General features: G+C 55.3%; 1 protein-coding gene across 2 annotated transcripts in view; it reads left to right on the top strand.

The window, feature by feature from the left end:
* The first annotated feature begins 6 nt into the window (after positions 1-6).
* Lrrc4b (leucine rich repeat containing 4B) overlaps positions 7-18,952 on the top strand; it is a 32,398-nt gene continuing 13,452 nt past the window's right edge. The window contains exons 1-2 of one of the 2 annotated variants that reach the window (XM_005366877.2): positions 7-58; positions 14,678-15,015. In XM_005366877.2, the coding sequence (XP_005366934.1) occupies positions 14,713-15,015 (303 nt within the window). In that variant the 5' untranslated portion in view covers positions 7-58; positions 14,678-14,712. Of the gene's footprint in view, positions 59-12,108; positions 12,626-14,677; positions 15,016-18,952 lie in introns of those variants that run through there. The other variant, XM_005366876.3, reaches the window with a different exon arrangement.

Below are 18,952 nucleotides of genomic sequence, written 5' to 3'. Positions count from 1 at the left end.
GCGCCCCGAGCGGACCCCGCGGGGCATGCCGCCCCTCGCCGGGAGCCCGGAGCCCGCGGTGAGTCGGAGCGCAGCGCGCAGCGCGCGGGGTTGAGGCAAGACAGGGGGCCGGGTTGGATAGGGACGCGGATCCAGGATGGGGCCGGATGGGATGGAGACGCAGACCTGGGATGCGGGCTGGGACCTGGACCGGAGCCCCAGGCTGGGCGACCGCAGCTGGCTGCCCGGCTGCGGCCCGGGGCGGGAGTCTGCTCCCCCACGCCCTCCTCCCCGCCGCCGGGGGGCGTGCGGGCGATGGGGAGGGGGAGAGGCGGGCACGGGGTTTCCTTGGTGACCGTGCCTGGCAGGAGCGGTTGCCGTGGCAACCGGGGAGAACCGGGGAGTTTGGGAAGTGAACATGGGAAAGCCAAGAGGGGGTGATTGGAGAGAGAGGCAGCCTCAGATCCCACTCCCCATCAACGATCCTCCTCCCTCTGACTACAAGTCTGCTCCTCCCTCCGCTCAGGAACCCCTTTTCCTTGACCGGCATCGGTCCTCAAATCTGCGGTCCTCGCACACGTCTCCCTGGGACCCTTGCTTGCTCGGCGCTATTCTCTCTCTCGAGGGGACCTCCCCAGTCACTGCTGGCTTCCATCACACCTGTTCTTCCGAGGCCTTCTAACTTCCCCTTATCCGGCCCATCTCCGACCCTCTACCCCCGGCGTCCCTCCACCCTCCTTCCTGGAGACCCAGCTGGGCCTGTGCTCTTCTAGGCCCCATTCTTCTCTTTGCCATAAGCCCCTAACCTTGCTGGCAGGCTCCTCAACCCAGATCTTTTGGAAGCCCCATTCTGTGGCCCTTCTTCCCCCAAAAGTCTGTCTTCCGGTCTCCTCACAGGCAGGGTACTCAGATCCCACCCACCGCTAGACCTCATATTCTCTCTCTCCAGAACCCTCTCCTTCCTTCAAGGTGTCAATCCTAGGCCAAAGGCTCAGGCTCGGTCCAGGATCCCTCCCTGGTCTCCGTGCTCAGTTTCCCCGGACTCACCTCTTGGGCCAGGGGACCAACCAGCCTCCCCGCTAGATTCTGAGTCCCTCAACGTTCTTGAGCACCCTTTCCTCTCTAGGAGCTTCCACCTCTGGCCCTTCCTTGCCCTGCAGCTTCGGGTGACTTTCCCTAGGCTGGGGAATCCTCCCGGGGAGCACCCCAGCTGGGCAGTAGAGGAGCTTGGGTGCCCCTAGCCCCCTCCCCAGCTGGGAACTGCTGCCCCGCCTCCCTCTACACCACCACCCATTGCTATGCGCCTCACATCCCAAGTCCAGCCGCGCAGCGCCAGACAGGAACTCTGGGCTACAGTGGCAGCTGGTAGTAGCCGATCCAGGCAGCGGTCAGCACCCCTCCCAGGGCTCCTCCCCGCCAAGACCTTGGCCTGCTGGGTCTCCCTCCTTGCTCTCCTTGGAGCATCTATTCCGTGCTCACTGCTGCATTTCTTGGCTTCCTCTTCCCCTTCCCACCTGCCGCCTCCTCTCCCTGGGCCTTCTCTGATTCCTTCTGGTCCTCAGCCACCTGATTATTCAAATACACACAGAAGAGGGAAACCAAAAAGAGACTGTTGGGAGACATTCAAAAGGGAGTACAGAGACAGAGAGTCAGAGTCAGAGTGAGGAATGACTTCCATACAGACACACATAGAAGAGTTTATTGCACGGAATATCTCTCTCTCTCTCTCTCTCTCTCTCTCTCTCTCTCTCTCCCTCCCTCCCTCCCTCCCTCCCTTCCTCTCTCTCTCTCTCTCTCTCTCTCTCTCTCTCTCTCTCTCACACACACACACACACACACACGCATGCACACATGCGCGCGCGCACACACACACCACAAAGGGTTAATTTCCCTTATGGGAAAATTCATTTGGGAGATGGAAAGGGATACAGATTCCCACTGAGCCAGCACAGAGACCCAGAACCACAGACTCAGGGAGACTGAGAGACCCATGAACCCCTCTGCTAGAACTAGAAAGCATTCTGCCACCCAGAAGCAGAGAGAAGTCCAAATCAGCCCAGAGGAAAGTGTGCAGTCACCACACACACCAGGAAAGACGTCCCCACACTTGGAAGCCTGTGCTCACAGAGCCCTGGAGGAAGGACAAAGGCAGAGGCCCTCCTGTGAGACAGAGAAGGAGGCCCTGAAACCGGCCCCACCCACAGCAACTGTAGAGATGAGTAACCCCACTGTCCACACTGTGGCAGTGGGTGCAATTAAAGGGAGGGTGTCACTGCTAGAGGGACACCAGGGCCAGGGAGACGGCAGCAGGTGCCCCTCAAAACCCCAGAAGCCAGGAGGGAGCTCTGCCAAGATCTGTCACCCCAGAGGACAGTGGAAGTGAGACCTCAGGCTCCAAGGGCCCCTAACAGCTGGCAGGCAGAGCGCAGGCGCAACATCAGAGTCCACGTGGAAGCTGCTCTGCTGCAGAGGACGCTCTGTGTGGCCTCTTGTATGGATGCCCTGGCTCAGGCTTGGACTCTGCTTTCCAGCCAGGGCCTCCTCCCCCAGCATCAGTGGCCTCCATATCTTCTCAGTGACCACCCCATCTTCTCAGATAGGTTTTAGGCATCACCTTGCCTCCATCTATCTGCGCTTTCCAGGGGCTGGCCCCTTCCTGGATACCTGTCAGCCTTTCCTGGTGCCAGCACTGGGAGGTCCAGCCCCCATTTCTGCTTCCTTTCCGGGGTCTCCCAAGTCCCTGACTTGTCCCTGGGCCTGGCCAGGAGGGTGGTGCACCTATGACAAGCTAGGCAGGACTGTGTAGTGAGACTATCCCCAAACAACAGGTGCTTAAAGAGCAAGAGAGGGAAGTGCTGGGGCAGGGAAAGAAGCTGCCACCTCCTGTGCCAAGGGCAGGAGGAGTCCCTTAACTGGACAAGAGCCCACGTGCATGTTCCCAAGGTTGGGACCTGCCTGGAGCCTGCAAGAAGCTACCATGTCGTTTATGATCTCCCTTCCTCCACTGACTGCCAATAGGGCACCAGCCGCACACCCAGCACTCCTGTTTCCTGTGTCAGCTCACGCCAGTGGCAAGTGAGGCTTCCCTGGGGCAAAAGATAACTGTATCTTTTTTTTTTTTTTTTTTTTTTTTTTGGTTTTTCGAGACAGGGTTTCTCTGTGGTTTTGGAGCCTGTCCTGGAACTAGCTCTGTAGACCAGGCTGGTCTCGAACTCACAAAGATCCGCCTGCCTCTGCCTCCCCAGTGCTGGGATTAAAGGCGTGCGCCACCACCGCCTGGCGGATAACTGTATCTTTGAGTGGGATTGGAGAACAGGAGGTCTGGGGACACAGGAAGATTGTCACTTGGTATCACCGCTAGGTCAGGAGGCAGATGCTGGGCCCTTTGCTGGGATGACCATAGCCAGCCTGTATTAGTTCCCTCATGTTCTCTCTGGAGCCCTATAGGGAACATATGCTTAGGTTAAAGCTTCAGGATTCTCCCTCCCTGCTGAGAAGAAGCCTTTTGCCTTCATTTCCTGGTCCTGAGGCTAGGGTGGTTTTGCCAGACAGAGGATGGCAAAAGAGTTAACTACAGTGGCAGGATGCCCCTTGTTGCCTGGAAACACACACTAGGCTGTTGTCATGGTAGGTGGGGATGAAAGGGCTGCAAAGACCTAGAGATGGGCAAGGAGGGCTGTGGTATAGAACAGGCAGGAGCCCATCCCAGAGCTGTGAGGAGCTGGAGCAGCAGCAAGGTCCTAGCTTTGTGAGCTTAGTCCCAGAGGGAGTTCTTGTCTAGACTCTGCGGGGAAAGTGGGAAGCTCCATGGGGGCGCTGGGGGAGGAGCAGAAGGAAGCTGGCCTGCTCTTGCCTGGCTAGGACAGGAGCCTGGTGTAGTCATAGCAGCATTCGGGGGCGCCTCCAGAGCCAGCCCTGTGCCAAGATTCATGGGGATTCCCTCCACTTCTTGTAGTAACCCTAGAAGGGAGACACTGCCATCACGTCAAGTCTGACAGGAGAAACTGGAGCCCATACATACGAGATGCCTTCTCCCAGTGGCCTCCCCTACCCTGCAGACTGCCATGTCAGCTGCTTTACACAGCAGATCGGAGGCCCAGAGTTGGGAAAGTCGTGGACATTTGGACTTCTAAAAAGACATTAAGAATCTTACCCTGGCCTGGTGGCACTGACCGGTCATCTCAGCCACTTGGGAGGCTGAGAGGGGAGGATAACAAATTCAAAACTAGTCTAGACCACTTAGCAAGACCCTGTCTCAAGATAACAAAAAAGGGGAGGGGCTGAATGGACGGTGCACCCTTTAATCCCAGCACTTGGGAAACAGAGGCAGGCAGATCTCTGAGTTTGAGGAATTCAGTCTCCAAAACTAAAACAAAATCAAAACAAATATATCCCCTTCTTTGAGCTGGAGAGCTGGTTCAGTGGTTAAGAGCATGTCTTGTGTTTGCAAAGGACCTAGATTTGATTCCCAGCACTCACGTTGAGGCTTACCACCTCCTTGGGCACCAAGCATGAGTGTAGTACACAGACTTACATGTGGGCAAAACAAAATAGTAAAAATTAATCCTGAAAAAAATTAAAAAGAGGACTGGGGCATAGCTCAGTGGTAAAACAAGTACCTAGAGTGTTCTGAGGCCATGGCTTCATGGTAGAGCCCCTGCCTAGAATCCCCCAGTGAGGGGCTGGGTATGGCTTCATGGTAGAGCCCCTGCCTAGAATCCCCCAGTGAGGGACTGGGGTGTGGCTCAGTGGTAAGAGCATCTACCTAGAATCTACCAGTGGGGGCATGACTCAACAGTGGAATACCTGTCTAGAATCTACCAGTGAGTGAAGCTGGGGGTGTGGCTTAGTGGTAAAATGCTTGCCTATAGGCAAGAAGCCCTGAGGTCAATTCTTAGTGTTTAATACTTTTTTAAGAGTCACGTGTGTATGTTTTGTCTGCATGTATGTCCACATTCCTATCTGGTGCCTAAGGAGTCAGAAAAGGGCATTAGATCTCAGGAACTGATTTACAGAGGGCTGGATGCTCGGGCTGATTGTCGTGGTGGCGGTTTGAGCTTTGACAGTCTGTGTGTTGGGGGTCTCTTGTAGGAAGGAGACCCGGACTGTGTTCCAGGGGATCCACTCTCCAACAAATGGAGTTCTGCTCATTTGGAAATAATGGAATTACCTACGGGCCAAGGCCCTAGTCGTGGAATGAGGGAAAGCTGTCTTTCTCCCCAGCGAGAGTCTTCACTTTTCCAAGAGTCTAAGGCAGGGAGATTGCCATGAGCCTGGGTCACGTAGTAAGACCTAAATAAAGAAATAGATATGAATGGTACGTTTGAATGAAGCCATCATCGAGGGCCTGCACTGCACCTGTCGTCTTGAATGTCCACCAAACAGTGTCATCTTTATAGATTGTCAGGGAGGGATCACTAAGTCTGGGCTCCATCCGGCTCCTACACACCCCCTCTCCCTCCCAGGACACAGTCTAAGAGATGGAGGAAGGTGTTTACTTACAAACAGGTCTTATCAGGAGGCCACTGAAGAAATAGGATGTCCCCTGTGAACAGGTAAGGCCTTGGTCCACCCCTTTCCAAGGACACATGGTGGCAGGTTAAGTTCAAACACAGCCTACACTGAGCCACAGCCTCCCATTGTCCTGGACAGGGGGTGGGGGCTTCATTCTTCCTCTCACAGGTGTGGATAGTAGGGGGTGTGGGATACTGATGGCCTCTGGCTGCCATTTTAGGAAACACAGAACCCTCATCCTTGGAGCCTGCATGGAGGAGCCCCAGGCTGTTGGGATACTCATGTGTGTCTGGAAAAGTCTGCTGTGGCTCTCATGACTTTAGGACTTTCCTGACTGGTCTGTCCTTCTCTTTGAGACAAGTTTGACTCAAACCTGCAGTCCTCTTGCCTGACAAACGTTGATGACAGGATATGGAGCAGCCCAGCAAGCTGCTAGGCACAGCACTCCACAGATAATACGAGCGCATAACCCAGAAACAGGCCCAGTAGCCTTCTCAAGAGACTGTCCAGACCACCTGCTCAGGTCTCAGCAATAGCCATGCTTTCAGTGGCCTTTCCTGCCAAGCTTCAGGTGTAATCATTTCCTATCAAAGGAAGAGGGGTCTGGAAGTCTTGACCCGCTTGTGTGTGGGTGTCCACAAACAGATTGGCCACACCACCAGGCTTCAGAATGACAGCAAACTGGGCTGTTGTGGCTCTGCCCTACAGGAGACCATGTCCCACCATGGTCGGCCACACCAAGCCATCTTTCCTGCTACCACATGTGGCCACTGACATTTAAATCCTCCTCAGTTGGATGACAAACTCAGGCCGGGTGTGGTAACATACACCCATCATCATGGCACACAGAAGGCTGAGGCAGGAGAATTTCAAACTGAAGCTCAGCCTGCAGTCACAGTGGCCAGCTGTGGTTGGTGGCCCCTGGGTTCCATCATGGAGCTGGGACCTTTCTGTTACCCCAGAACTCTATGGGACAGGGCTGTGATAGGATTTTTATAAAATTTTTATACGTTGCCCTGCTCCGTAGGTGGTAGGTCCCTGCCTTGCTGCTGAGTCCCCATCCCTAACCTCCAGATCTCTGTCACAGGGAACTGCTCATTCACGCCCAGGAGAGGCAGTGGGGGGGGGGGGGGACAGCAAGGCCAGATTGATGGCAGCCCAGGGCAAGAGCCTGCTACATTTTTTTCTTTTTGCTGTTATTTTGAGGCAGGTCTCAAGCAATCCACACTGGCTTTACACAGCCTGTAGAGCTGAGAATGACCTTGAACTCCTGACCCTCGAGCCTCTCCTTCCCAAGCGTGTGCCACGCCTCCCTGTGTGGTTTATTCAGACCGAACAGACTGGCTCCTGACCGCTAGGTAAGCGCCCTCCAACCGAGCCACACCCCCAGTCTGTTTGTTTGTTGTTTCTTATTTACAAAGTGTTGAGACAGGATCTTGCTGTACAACCAAGATTGGCCTGGAACTCAGAGAAATCTCTGCCTCCACCTCCTGAGTGCTAAGGTCAGGTTTGAACCAACAAACTCAGGCTTCATCTTCCTTTTCTGAGTCTCTTGCCTCTGCTGGGCTGTGTGTCCCAACTGCCCAGCGCAGAAAAGGCTGGGCCTAGGGTTATGTCTCTATCCTTGCGCAGCTGCATGCCCTGTGCATCTCCCTGATGGTTCTCCCATTCCTCGCCTCTACTGCCTCTTGGTTCTGCTGGTTTTGCTTGTTTACTGTCTTTTCGTCCTTCACCCCCCCTGTCACTTCAGCTCTAGACACAGCCCCCTCTTCCCCTTGCCTCAGCTCTGACTTCTAGGCAGAAGAGATGTCCCCCAGGGCTCAGTTACCTGTCCCTTCCTGTAATGGTTCCCAGTAGCCTGCTTGGGATGAAGGAAGCCAGCACCCCCACCTCCTTCATTACCTCTGCACCCGAGCTGGGCTCCACAGACGAGAGTAGTGTGTGAACAACACGCACACACCATGTCCCTCTGCACGCCTGGGTCCTTCCACCTGACATGCCCTCCTTCCATCACCGCCTCCTGGCTTGTGCCCTGGGTCTCCAGGCTTCTGCTGGGACAGCCCTACCTGACTGGAGGAGACTCCTGCACACTCTTGACACCACTGGCTCATACTTTCGTGTGAGTCAGTGTGGTGTACCTCTGCCCTGTGTGCTCAGTGGTGTGAACCCAGATGCCAGCATGAGAGGAGAGGTCAGAGATCTGCTCCCTGTCACCTTCTCGTAGGAGTCAGACAGATGCAAGACCAGGAAATTGCTACATATAGAGGCTTGGTGACATGTCACCAGAATAGACAGCAGAGTTGGGGCAGATCATAGCTCAAGGCTGGGAGAAGGCAGGGCAAAGCCAGGCCCACTGCCATGGCTATCTGAGGGGAAGACAGCTCCTGCTGCAGACTAGCCATCACTGTGTGATGGGGACACTAGCTGTGCTGGGGACACCTGAGTGGCCCTGGGCTCCCAACACCAATGCTCAGGGCTGTGTGGAGAGCCCTGGGGACGGGACATGCAGTGGCTGAGAGGGACAGATTTATTTCCTCCCGCCCTGAGCCCACACCTCTGCCCCGCCCCAGCCTTGCTTGTGAGTGCTATCTAGGAAGACGTGTTCCGCTGTCCCGTCTGTGCCACCTCTCCGCCCACCTGTCCTTTAGCTCTGGCTCCACCCCTCTCGCTACCACACAGCAGGTTCCTCTCTTGTCTTCACCTGACTCCCGGAGTGTGACCGACAGGTGCTTCCTGCCTCCCTCTTCTCCTCACCCCGCCTCTCCTGGGCCCCCGAGTTCCGATCTGCCATCTGCCTGAATCCTCTCAGGCACTGTGCCCAAGACATGTCCCTGAGCTGGGCTGGGCGGCAGCGGTGTCGAGGGCTTAACACCTTGTTTGAGCACCTGACTCTAGGAATCTCTAGTCTCTGTCCTCGGCCCCACTCCATCCAGCTCAGCTGTCTGACTTCTCTGTTCCTCAGGATCTGCCCATTCAAGGCCTGGCCAGGGCATGGTCCCTAGTCACAGTCCTGCCTGGCCGTAGCCAGTGTCTCAGACCCTCTGAGATCTGTAAGTGGGACCATGGCTGACCCCAACAGGCTGTGCTGGGCACCCCGGAACTAAAAGGGATGGAGAGGGCTGTAGCTGGCTACTGGTGGACTCCTTGGCTGGCTTACACCCCAGTGACCTCTGGGGGACCTGCCACTGTGGTCTCTGGAGTCCCATGACTCCCCGAGGATCATGTCAGTAAGCCAGCCCAGCAAAGTAGGTGGACTCTGGGACAACCTGGATGTCGTGTGTGTGTGTGTGTGTGTGTGTGTGTGTGTGTGTGTGTGTGAGAGAGAGAGAGAGAGAGAGAGAGAGAGAGAGAGAGAGAGCCTGTGAAAGCCAGAGGTCAGAGGTCAGCAGCTTCAGTGTTCTTCAGATCCGCACTGTGGATTTAGTTTTTTATAGTTTTGGTTTGGTTTTTGGTTTTTCTTTTTCTTTTTTTTTTAGCATTTGTTTGTCATTGTGTGCGTGTGCACATGCAGTCAGAGGACAGCTTGCGGGAGTCTGTCCCCCTCCATCAAGCTCAGATCCCCAGGCAGGTTGCAGGCTTCAGGCAGCTTTACCCACTAAGCCACCTCATCAACCCCATGCACCTTGTTTTAAAGCAAGGTCTTCCATTGGCCCAGAGCTCAGCTATTTGGCTAGACTGGCTGACTGCAAGCACAAGGATCCTGGCTCCACCCACTCAGTCCTGGGGTGACAAACACATCACCAAGTCTAACTTCTTTACATGGATTCTGGCGACGGAACTCAACAAGCACGTCACCCATGGAACTTTCATCCCAGATATGTGTGTGTGTGTGTGTGTGTGTGTGTGTGTGTGTCCCTGTTTGTGCACGGGCGCGCGCATTGGCAGTACTTGAAATGGAACCTTGGACTTTTTGCAGACTAGGCAGGAGCTCTACCACTGAGCCACACCCCCAGCCCATCACTGGTGTATTCTAGACAGGTGCTTTGCTGCTGAGCTATGCCCCCAGCCCTCTTTTTTTTCCCTTTAAAGGCAGAATCTCATTAAGTTGCCCAGGCTGGCCTTGAACTTGCCATTCTCCTACTCAGCCTCTGCAGAGCTAGGATAACAAGCCTGTGCCTCTATGCCTAGCTTCCTTTTTAACTCTACAGTCAACGTTGAGCCAGTGTCTAGACCCATCCGGGCCTCAGTTTCTCTGTTTATGAATGGGGATGCCAGCAGTTCTGAGAGGGCTGCTGCCCAAAGAACAGCCTTTTCCTCAAGAAACACTGCAGAAGGGTGTGGTGTCTGTGCTGGTAATGTACCCTGGGGGTGCTGCTGTGTGCGGTGAGCCTGTGCCTGGAACCAGCTCAGGTACACACTCAGGAAAAGCAGCTGGCCTGTGCTCCAGCTGCTCTAGTTTGGTCAGCAAGGAGCTCCACGGGCAGGTTCTGGTTCTAAGCAAGGACGAGACTCCCCTGTTACAAGTTGTTTGGAGAATAATAATCGCACAGAAATGTATTGGGATCTAGCAAACCAGGTGGCACTGTGGCAGGGAGGGAAGGAAAAGACATGGGACACAGGTGTTCAGCCAAAGGCAGTGACCTCTTGCAGACAGGTGAATACCTCAGGTGGGAGGAAGTCCCAGGCTGGTGTGTCTGACTTGAGCAATCTTACAGTGTACCTGGACTGGTTGGCAGGTGTGTCTGTGACAAGAAGCAGAGATATAACCCAGAAAGTGTGCACAGCCGAATGTCCACAGCAATGTGTCCATCCCTTCTCTCACCTGGCACTTGCTGAACGTACCAGGCTCCATCACAGGTCTCAAAACCAGAGACCAAAGCAGATGTGGCCGCCACTCTCGGTGAATGTGTTTTCCAGTAGGTGTGGTCGGAGAGGTCAGGTGGCAGCTTACAGAGGGAGGAAGAAAAGGTACTGGGCATTGTCTGCTGAGAATGCGACATCGCAGAGGGTGCAGGCAGAGGGAAGAGCAACCACAGAGCCGCCCCTAACCCCCAGGCTGGTGCTCAGCCCTCCTAGAGAGGTCAAAGCAGAGGCGGACTGAGGAGTGGGCGCTTCACCTATGTCTGTATGAGAGCCCTAAGCAGCAGGGGGTGGGATTTGGCTGCTATGTTGACAGGGTCCCTCTGGCCACCTGTGGAGCCAGACACAGTGTGAAGGACAACAGAAGTCCAGGAAGATCGAGGTGGTGGTCAGCTCAGGAGCTAGCTGCGCGTGAGCTCTCTAGTGTGGAGACAGGAGCGCCTATGATCAGTACTCTTCCACCTCCAGCCACTCCGGGAGGTCACCTGTATTAGCATCCTCACAGTGGAGGACACCAGAACTCAGAAACTGAGGCCAGATGGAAGAAAAGGCAGATTCAGGGATCCAACCCAGAGCCCCTGCCCCTTCCCAGAGCTCTAAGTGGCACTACTTCCATTTGCTGAGCCTTGTACACATGCATAAACATTTGTTGGCATCTGATTCGGTGCCTGGCACATAGTACGGGCTTCAGAAACAGGTTTAGGATAGAGGGTGGGGAAATGGAGGGGTGATAGACAGGCAGAGACAAAGGGATAGATGGGTGGATGGATGGGTGGATGGATGGACGGACTGACGGACGGATGATAGGAAATAGATGAATACATGCATATAGAGATGGTTAGAGAGATATAAATGCATGGATGAACAAATAAATGGATAAGAATGGAGAGATAGCTAAAGGGATGGATGAATGGATTTAGAGATAAGTGAATTTACAGATGGATGATGGATGGACAAAGAGAGGAGCAGACAGGTGGATGGAAGGATAGATGTATGGAGAGTGGACAGAATGAATGACAGATGAGTAGAGTGTGGGTGTGTGGATTGGATGGATGGATCCACAGATGAGGGAGTGGGTGGGTGGGTGGTACGTGGTTGGGCAGATGAATGTAGTGTGGAGGGTGGAAGGAAGAATGGATAGATGAAGAGATACATGAAGTGGATAAGCAGTAGCTTTCCAGCCTGTTCTGCAGAGGGCACCCGGAGGTGGCTGTCAGGCTGTAGATGAGGTGGGGTAGATGAGGAGCACCAGGGGTAGCTTTCTTTGTGGCAAGAATGAGTGCTGGCCCCAAGTGAAAGACAGGGTGATGGTAATATGGGCCTAAGTTGACTGGCATAGATTGGGTAATATATTGAAACGGGGTCAAATCAGAGACTGTATGAGGAAGTGGGGGTCCTAGAGCAGACGCATGGGTGCCTAGACCCAGGATGGACCCTGAGGATGCAGGAGGGACATCTTGGTCCAGTGGCATGGAGTCCATGTGGCCCAGCCTGGTTCTGCAGCTGAGGCTGCTGTGTGTGTGTGCCACGAGGCTCTAGCTTGGCACAGTCCAAAACCCTCTCCCCTGGCAGCACAGCCGCCAACCTTCCTCCCCCCGCTTCCCCCGACCTTCCCTGACTGCCCAGAACCAACGGGTTAATTAGATAACGGAGCCTTTGATTAGCGGGGGAGGGGGAGGCCACCCCCTGGCTGAGCTAGCCGGGAGGGGGGGGTTGAGTGAGGGTGGAGGGAAAGAGGGAGGGAGCGCCCTCCCCGCTGGAAGGAGAGAAAGAAGAAGGGAGGGGGCGGGGAGGGAGCGAGCTGGGCTCTGCACTGCCGTGTGACTAGAAATCGTAATCGCAGAGAAAGGGAGAGAAGCAGAGCTGGGAGAGGGACAGGACAGACAGACTGTAGGAACCTGACCGAGCCAGGCTCCCCGCAATGACAGGGTGACCGGGCAGTGGAGGAGGAGGATAGACAGACGAGGGGTCTGGTTGTCCTCAGGGAGGCAAGACAGAGTTGGGGAGCTGGGGAGAGGGGCCAAGGCTGGGTCTGCGAGTGGAGAGAAAGGAAGCTGGTGTGGGGGGTGGACTAGGTGGGGGGTACAGGACCGGAGGAAGCAAGGGCTTGCTAGTGTGGTGGTCAAGAGAAGAAGGCCAGGCTCCCCTAGAGGGTGGGAAGGGCGACAGACGAGGGGGGGGTGCAGGGAGACCCAAAAAGCCCCTGCGCCCCCCCCCAGCACAAGCTCAACGGGAAGCAATAGGAAGCTGGGGTGGCCTCGGGGTAACTGCAGACATGCGGAGGGGGGGCCTGGGGCACAGAGAGAAGGCCGTCGGAAGCCAAGCCACCAGGGTGAGTGTCCCTCAGTGTGTTTGCTCTAGGAGCAGGGAGACAAGGGCAAGGAGGTGGTGGCAGGAGAGGCGGGAGGAGAAGGAGGGAGCTGCTGCAGAAGTCTCGGTGGGGGAGGAGACCCGGGTGCTGGCCTGGGGGATGGTGGGCTCAGTGAGCACCGCAGCAGCTCCTAGGCTTAGAGGGTAGGGGCTGGTCATAACAGAGTCTCAGGAAGTGGGGACAGTAGACCCGGGGTGGACTGAGGAGAAAGACCACTGACCACACATGTGGGAACAAAGACCCCACAGCCCCTGCTGAGACAGGCCAGTGCAGGCAGGGCCTGGTGACCGGCCCTGAGGCAGGGGGGCCCTGTGTCTGTACCGGGCTATCTCAGCTTAGTCTCTCTGTCCATCTCTCCGTCCGTCTCTCTTTTTGTCTAATTCTGTTTCAGCTCTTTGTCACGGTCTCTGTCACGGTCTCTCTCTGCCTATCTCTGTCCCGGTTTTTGCCTGTCTTTTTGTCTGTCTCTCTCTATCTCTCATTGTCTCTCTGTCTCCATCTCTGACTCCATTTCCTGCCCTCACACACTTGCTCAAACACACAGCGGCACACACATTTCTATCTGGGTTAAAATCTTGGAGGCTGCAGGAGTGTGTGTGTGTGTGTGTGTGTGTGTGTGTGTGTGTGTGTGTGTACGTGCGCTTGCGCGTGCTCATGCACACCTGCGGGGGGGGGCAGCCCTGTGTCCATGGATTGGAGAGGCCATGTGCGAGGGTGTGTCTGTCCCTGCTGTTTGTGTGAGTGGGTGGGTATCGTGTTTATGGGGACCCCCTTCCAATCTCATGGGACTATGTGTGTGAGCACTCGGGAACACTGTGTGGAGGGGGACATTGGAAGGCAGGGGCAAACCCCCCTCTGCCACCCAGTGGGCCTTGAGATGGCCTGGCACACAACCTAGCAGCTTCCGCCTTCCACAGGCAGGAGTGGCTGATGCATTGAAAGGGCGCCTGCTGTGCTGGCTGCAGGTACCATCCTTCCTGCGCGCCATTTGGTTAGCCTGCCTCCCTCCCCCCTGAGGTTAGGGAAAGCAGGGGACTGGCTGGATGGGGGCAGTGACAACTGACACACATGGAGGTCCCTACTGCCCCTTCCCACTCGGTCAGCTCCCTCGGCCTCCATCCTGCGACAGTTGCTGGCACAGATCCCGCCATAGGCTGTTCCCTCGGAGCACCTGCAATCTTAAGACTGCCCGTGGTCTCCAACTGCGCTGCCACAGGGTCCACCTCCTCCCAGAACCCAGCCACCTCCTGACCTCTCTCTAAGTCTAGGACAGTAGGACAGGACAGGGCCCGAGAGGAGTGACGGATGGTCCAGGGTGGGAAGGAGGGAATCTAGCACTGGGCCCTGGGACTGGTGCTGTCTTACCTGGGAGGAGACATCAGGAGAGGGGCAGAGAGGTGGGAGGCTGCCTCCCAGGGGTGTGCCTGGGTGTGATGGGAGTCCGTCAGCTTTGTGCTTCACCCTGGCAGAGCTTTTGCCTCTGTCTGTCTGTCACTCAATCCCTACATACTTACCTGTCTAACTTAAATCAATGCAAAGACAATTTTTTAAAAAAAAAAAATTAAGCTTTGGTGATGGGGCCAAGGGCTTGGACATTGGGAATGTGCTCTTCCATTCAGCTACATGTCGTCTTTTTGGTTTGAACAAGGTCTTACAGTGGTGCCCAGGCTGGCCTTAGATGTACTCTCTAGCTCAGGCTAGTCTGGAACTTTCAGTGTTCCTGCCTCGCCTCCTGAGCCCCTGAGAAAGCAGCCCTGCACCCCCAGGCTTGGCAACATCTAAGTTTCAGTCTAGCTGACTTTGCCATTTACTGACCAAGTGACCTTGGGTGCAAATGTTCTCTGTCGGCCTCAGTTATTCTTTCTGCAGAATGGCCCAGGAGAAGATGGGTCCAGCACAGACAGACCAGGTCCCTGTATCTTTGGTTCTGGGCAGGGGTGGGGGCTTCTGGCAGAGTTTCGAGCAACCTGAGTCCCTGACACTTAATGGCCAACATCTTCTCTCCTCCCACAGCCCCCCAGCGTGCCCTCGGAGTATGAACATTGAGAATGGCGCAAGCCCACACCCGTGGTTCCCTGTGTCCCCTGCTGCCGCCTGGTAGGATGTCCTGGCCCCACGGGGCTCTCCTGCTCCTGTGGCTCTTCTCCCCACCCCTGGGAGCCGGTGGGGGCGGTGTGGCCGTGACCGCAGCTGCTGGAGGAGGGTCCCCACCAGCCACCTCCTGCCCGGCAGCCTGCTCCTGCAGCAACCAGGCCAGCAGGGTGATCTGCACACGGAGGGAGCTGGCGGAGGTGCCTGCCAGCATCCCTGTCAACACCCGCTACCTGAACCTGCAAGAGAACAGCATCCAGGTGAGTCCGCCTCCATCGCTGGTTGGACCGTGGGTCAGAGTACAAAAGGCGGCGTAAGCCTCTGCCTCCCTCTCGATCCCTCGCAACCTGGAGTTCCTGGCGCCTGCGCACCAGCTCCTCGCGTCGTCGCCCGGCCCACCTTTGCCATGTACTTCCACGCAGGCTGTGTGCATCTTCCTGGGGTGCCTGCCACGCCCTCACTCCACAGGACAGGGTGCCTTGAGGTGGCCAGGAGAGGTCCTACCACCTCACCCTCGCAGTTTTTGGCCTGAGACGGGCACTCCCAGCAAGCCTCAGTACCTTATCTAGAAAGTGGGGCCTGGGGAGCTAGCTGATTGAATGAGGGGACCAAGGGGCCTAGGCTGGCACTGACATAGTAGTTAGTAGGGGCTGCAAGTGACTTTAGCTGTCTTTGTTTGGTGCACAGCCTGCCCCTTGCGGTGGGGCTGGTGCTGTGCTGGTAACCAAGCCGGCTGTTGGGAGCTGCCTCCCACCTCGGGCTGAGGTGGAGCTGTCCTGAGTGCTGCAGAATGCTCAGTAGTGCCCTGGCCACTGTTTCCAAATGTCTGCAGCTGTTATTAGACACCAGGCTCACCCGAGTGAGGACTTTGTTGTTGGTTGTTTCTTGGGTTTTGTTTTTCTCTTATTATTGGTTTGTTTGTTTGCTTGCTTGCTTGCTTGAGATAAGGTCGGGGTCTCACTCTGTATCTCCAACTGGTCCTGAAACTCTTTCCATAGTTCAGGCTGACCTTAAGCCTGCTCTGTAGCCCAGATTGTCCCCAGCTTGCAGTGACACGCTTGATCCAGCCTCCTGTGCGCTAGAATAGAGGAGGACCCCCTCACAGAAGGTCCCAGACAGTCCATCTTCAGCAGAGGGGGCAGCAGCCCCACGTAACTCTCCTGGAGAGCTAGACTCTGGGAAGAATGGAAACCCCGGGGGAGGGCTGGTGGGGCCAGGCCCTTTCTGAGTGGCTGGGAAGCAAGGATGGGGGAACCAGAGAAACTTGAGAGCCAGCACCACCACTGCTCTTGGGGCTGTCACTCTCTTCTCCAAGTCCACCTCACGAGCAGTTAGAGGGATGCAGTTAGACGTCAAGGAAGCAAACTGGCAGAAATAATTGACATCTGTGTCTGCATCCCTCTGACTGCTGGGCTGTCTATGCCCCTCACTAGGGCAGACCTCCTGCCACAGAATGGACATCATCAAAGGATGAAACACTCTCCTCTGTCACCAGTTAGAGGCTCTGCATTCCACTGTCTACTGGTCTGCCTTAAAAGCTGAGATCCAAAGCAGAAAGGCCCGTGGGCCTAGATGCTCTCAGGGGCCAGCCTTCCAGGGCTGAAATGTAAAGCCGGCTGGCATGGCGCTGTGCACCTATGGTGCCAGGTGAAAGCCAGCCTGAACCACATAGTGAGTTCCAGGCCAGCCTGGCCCACGGAGAGACTGTGTGTCAAATCCAACCAACGAACCAGCATACAACAAAAGAAAAAAGTAACGGTTTTAATTATCCATATTTTTTAAAAAAATCATCACATCCCACCACCCAGATATAAATAACTCCTGTTTACATTTGTTTTCATACCTTTCTGGGCTTATGTAAATGTGTCTTTTAATTATTTATTACAGAATGAATACAAATTAATTTTCTAGTTTTCCTAATGAGAAAATACACTTAGATAAACATACAGAGACAAAAGCTACTCGCAGTCCCACAGGCTCAGAGAGCTCTCCTTCCTGTCTGGAGTTCCCAAGCCAACATCCCCAGCGCATACTCAGGGTCCTGCCTGTCTAACAGGGGGTCATCTGCTTCCGCGCGCGCACGCAGATGCAGGTGTCTTCCACAATCACTCGCCATTGTTCATCTGAAGCGGGCTCTCTCTGAACTGGAGGGCACAGATCACTCAGCTCAGGGATCCTCCAGCCCTCCTCCCAGCGCTGGGGTACAGATGTGCACCCGATGCCTGTCTTCTCTGCTGACGCTGGAGCTCCAACAATGGTCCTCCCGCCTGTTCATCAAGCTCTTTCCCCCCACCGTGGCCTCCACCAGCTTTTTTTTCAGAAGTGAGAGCCACAGTGTTTTACGATGCCTCGAGGTTGGGTTTTTCTCAGACCTCTCATTGCTGGGCTTTTGTTTTGCAGTATTGGTAAGGGACCAGGGTCTCCAACATTCTAGGCAGGTGCTCTACCACTGGGCCACACCCCAGCCCTCTTTTCACTTTTGATGTTTGCCCAGGCTGGCCTTCAACCTACTCTCTAACCTAGGCACACCGCAAGACTTTCATCCTCCTCTTGCTTATTTGAGAACCTAAGATGTCAGGCCTGTGCCACTAGATTTGGCTTGGTTTACGGTTTTTGAAATTCTCATTATGTATCCCAAGCTGGCCTTGAACTCCATCTCCAAGGTGCTGAAACTAAATGCATGGACCAACAGGCCTCGTATCTAGTGTGGTCTGAAAGCATAGCATTCCTGTCATCAAGAAGAGACTAGTAAAGGGCTGTGTTCCCGAGTGCTGGGATTCTGTACACTCACGATAAACTGTGTTCCCAGTGCTGGGGAAGTGGGCAGTATGGCTCCATCCGAGGCTTGCTTGCCTTGCTCCTGGGTACCAGCATGGTGACAGCAAATGCTAAAGAAAAAAGACTATGCATCTCTCAGTTGCAAGTGGAGATGTCCATGCCACATCTGCCCGCTGCCCCAGACTCCCCTATACATCCTCTGTATGTGCCTGCTGGGTCACAGTGCAGGATCAGAGAAGCACTGCCCAGAGGTGCTATCTGATCATATACCTGGCCCTGTGCACACAGGCATGCACACGCACACACACACACACACACACACACGCACACACACTCTCAACAGACCATCCGCAAGGACCGCACACACAGTTGCCTGGTGACTGGCTTGTCACCTGCCGTCACCACTCCTAGGCACACTCCGCCATTCCCTGCCGCATCTCCAGCACCTAGAGCAGAGCAGCAGGCACTCAGCAGATATAAGGCAAATGGGGCCCCGACCCAGAGCACTCCCCTCCACTAAATAGGGCCCCTGTCCCCACAGCACCCTCCTGTGAAAACAAACCCCATGGGCACTGGAGGGACTCCAAGGGTACTGACAGCATTCTCTAAAATCTGAACTCCGTGGTTGTGTGTAGGTGGCGGGGAAAGCCTCTGCCACAGGGCAGAGACAGTGAGTGGCTCTTCTCACTTGATTTGATTTGATTTACGTTGGTTGGTTTGCGGTGCTGAGGGTGGAATCCAGAGCATTTTATTTTTCTTAAATCAGCAGTTTCTCACTGGTATCCAGTTGTCCAGTTGGGCTGGACTTCACCACCTAACAGAACTCTCAGTCCCAGAGTTACTCTGGCCCAGTGACAGATCACCAGGCCCTGGAGCAGTTGGAGTGTGGGAAGCAGAGGTTGGACAGCCACCCCTCCATCCCCTCCTCTTCTCCGGATGATGCTCCACCAGGCTGGGCTGCTCCACCTGGCTGGGCTGCTCCACCGGGCTGGGCTGCTCCACCTGGATGGGCTGCTTCACCTGGCTGGGCTGCTTCACCGGGCTGGGCTGCTCCACCTGGCTGGGCTGCTCCACCTGGCTGGGCTGCTCCACTGGGCTGGGCTGCTCCACCTGGATGGGCTGCTCCTCTGGGCTGGGCTGCAGCATTCTTCCTCCCTTCCCCCATCCCCATCACCCTCCTGCCCCACAACCACTCTCATATAATCATGGTAGTCTCTGCCTTTCTACTGATGTATGTGTCTGTGTGTCTGCATGCATGTCTCTGTGTATGCATGCATGTGTGTCTCTATGTATGCATGCATGCATGTGTCTGTATGTATGTGTGTGCATGTACGTGTGTCTGTGTATGCATGCATGCATCTGTGTGTCTGCATGCACGTGTGTCTCTGTGTATGCATGCATGTGTGTCTCTATGTATGC

The sequence above is a fragment of the Microtus ochrogaster genome, unplaced genomic scaffold (assembly GCF_000317375.1).
Source record: "Microtus ochrogaster isolate Prairie Vole_2 unplaced genomic scaffold, MicOch1.0 UNK14, whole genome shotgun sequence".
NCBI lineage: Eukaryota > Metazoa > Chordata > Mammalia > Rodentia > Cricetidae > Microtus > Microtus ochrogaster.
The sequence above is the reverse complement of the archived record's forward strand: the minus strand, read 5'-3'. Positions and strand labels throughout refer to the sequence as shown.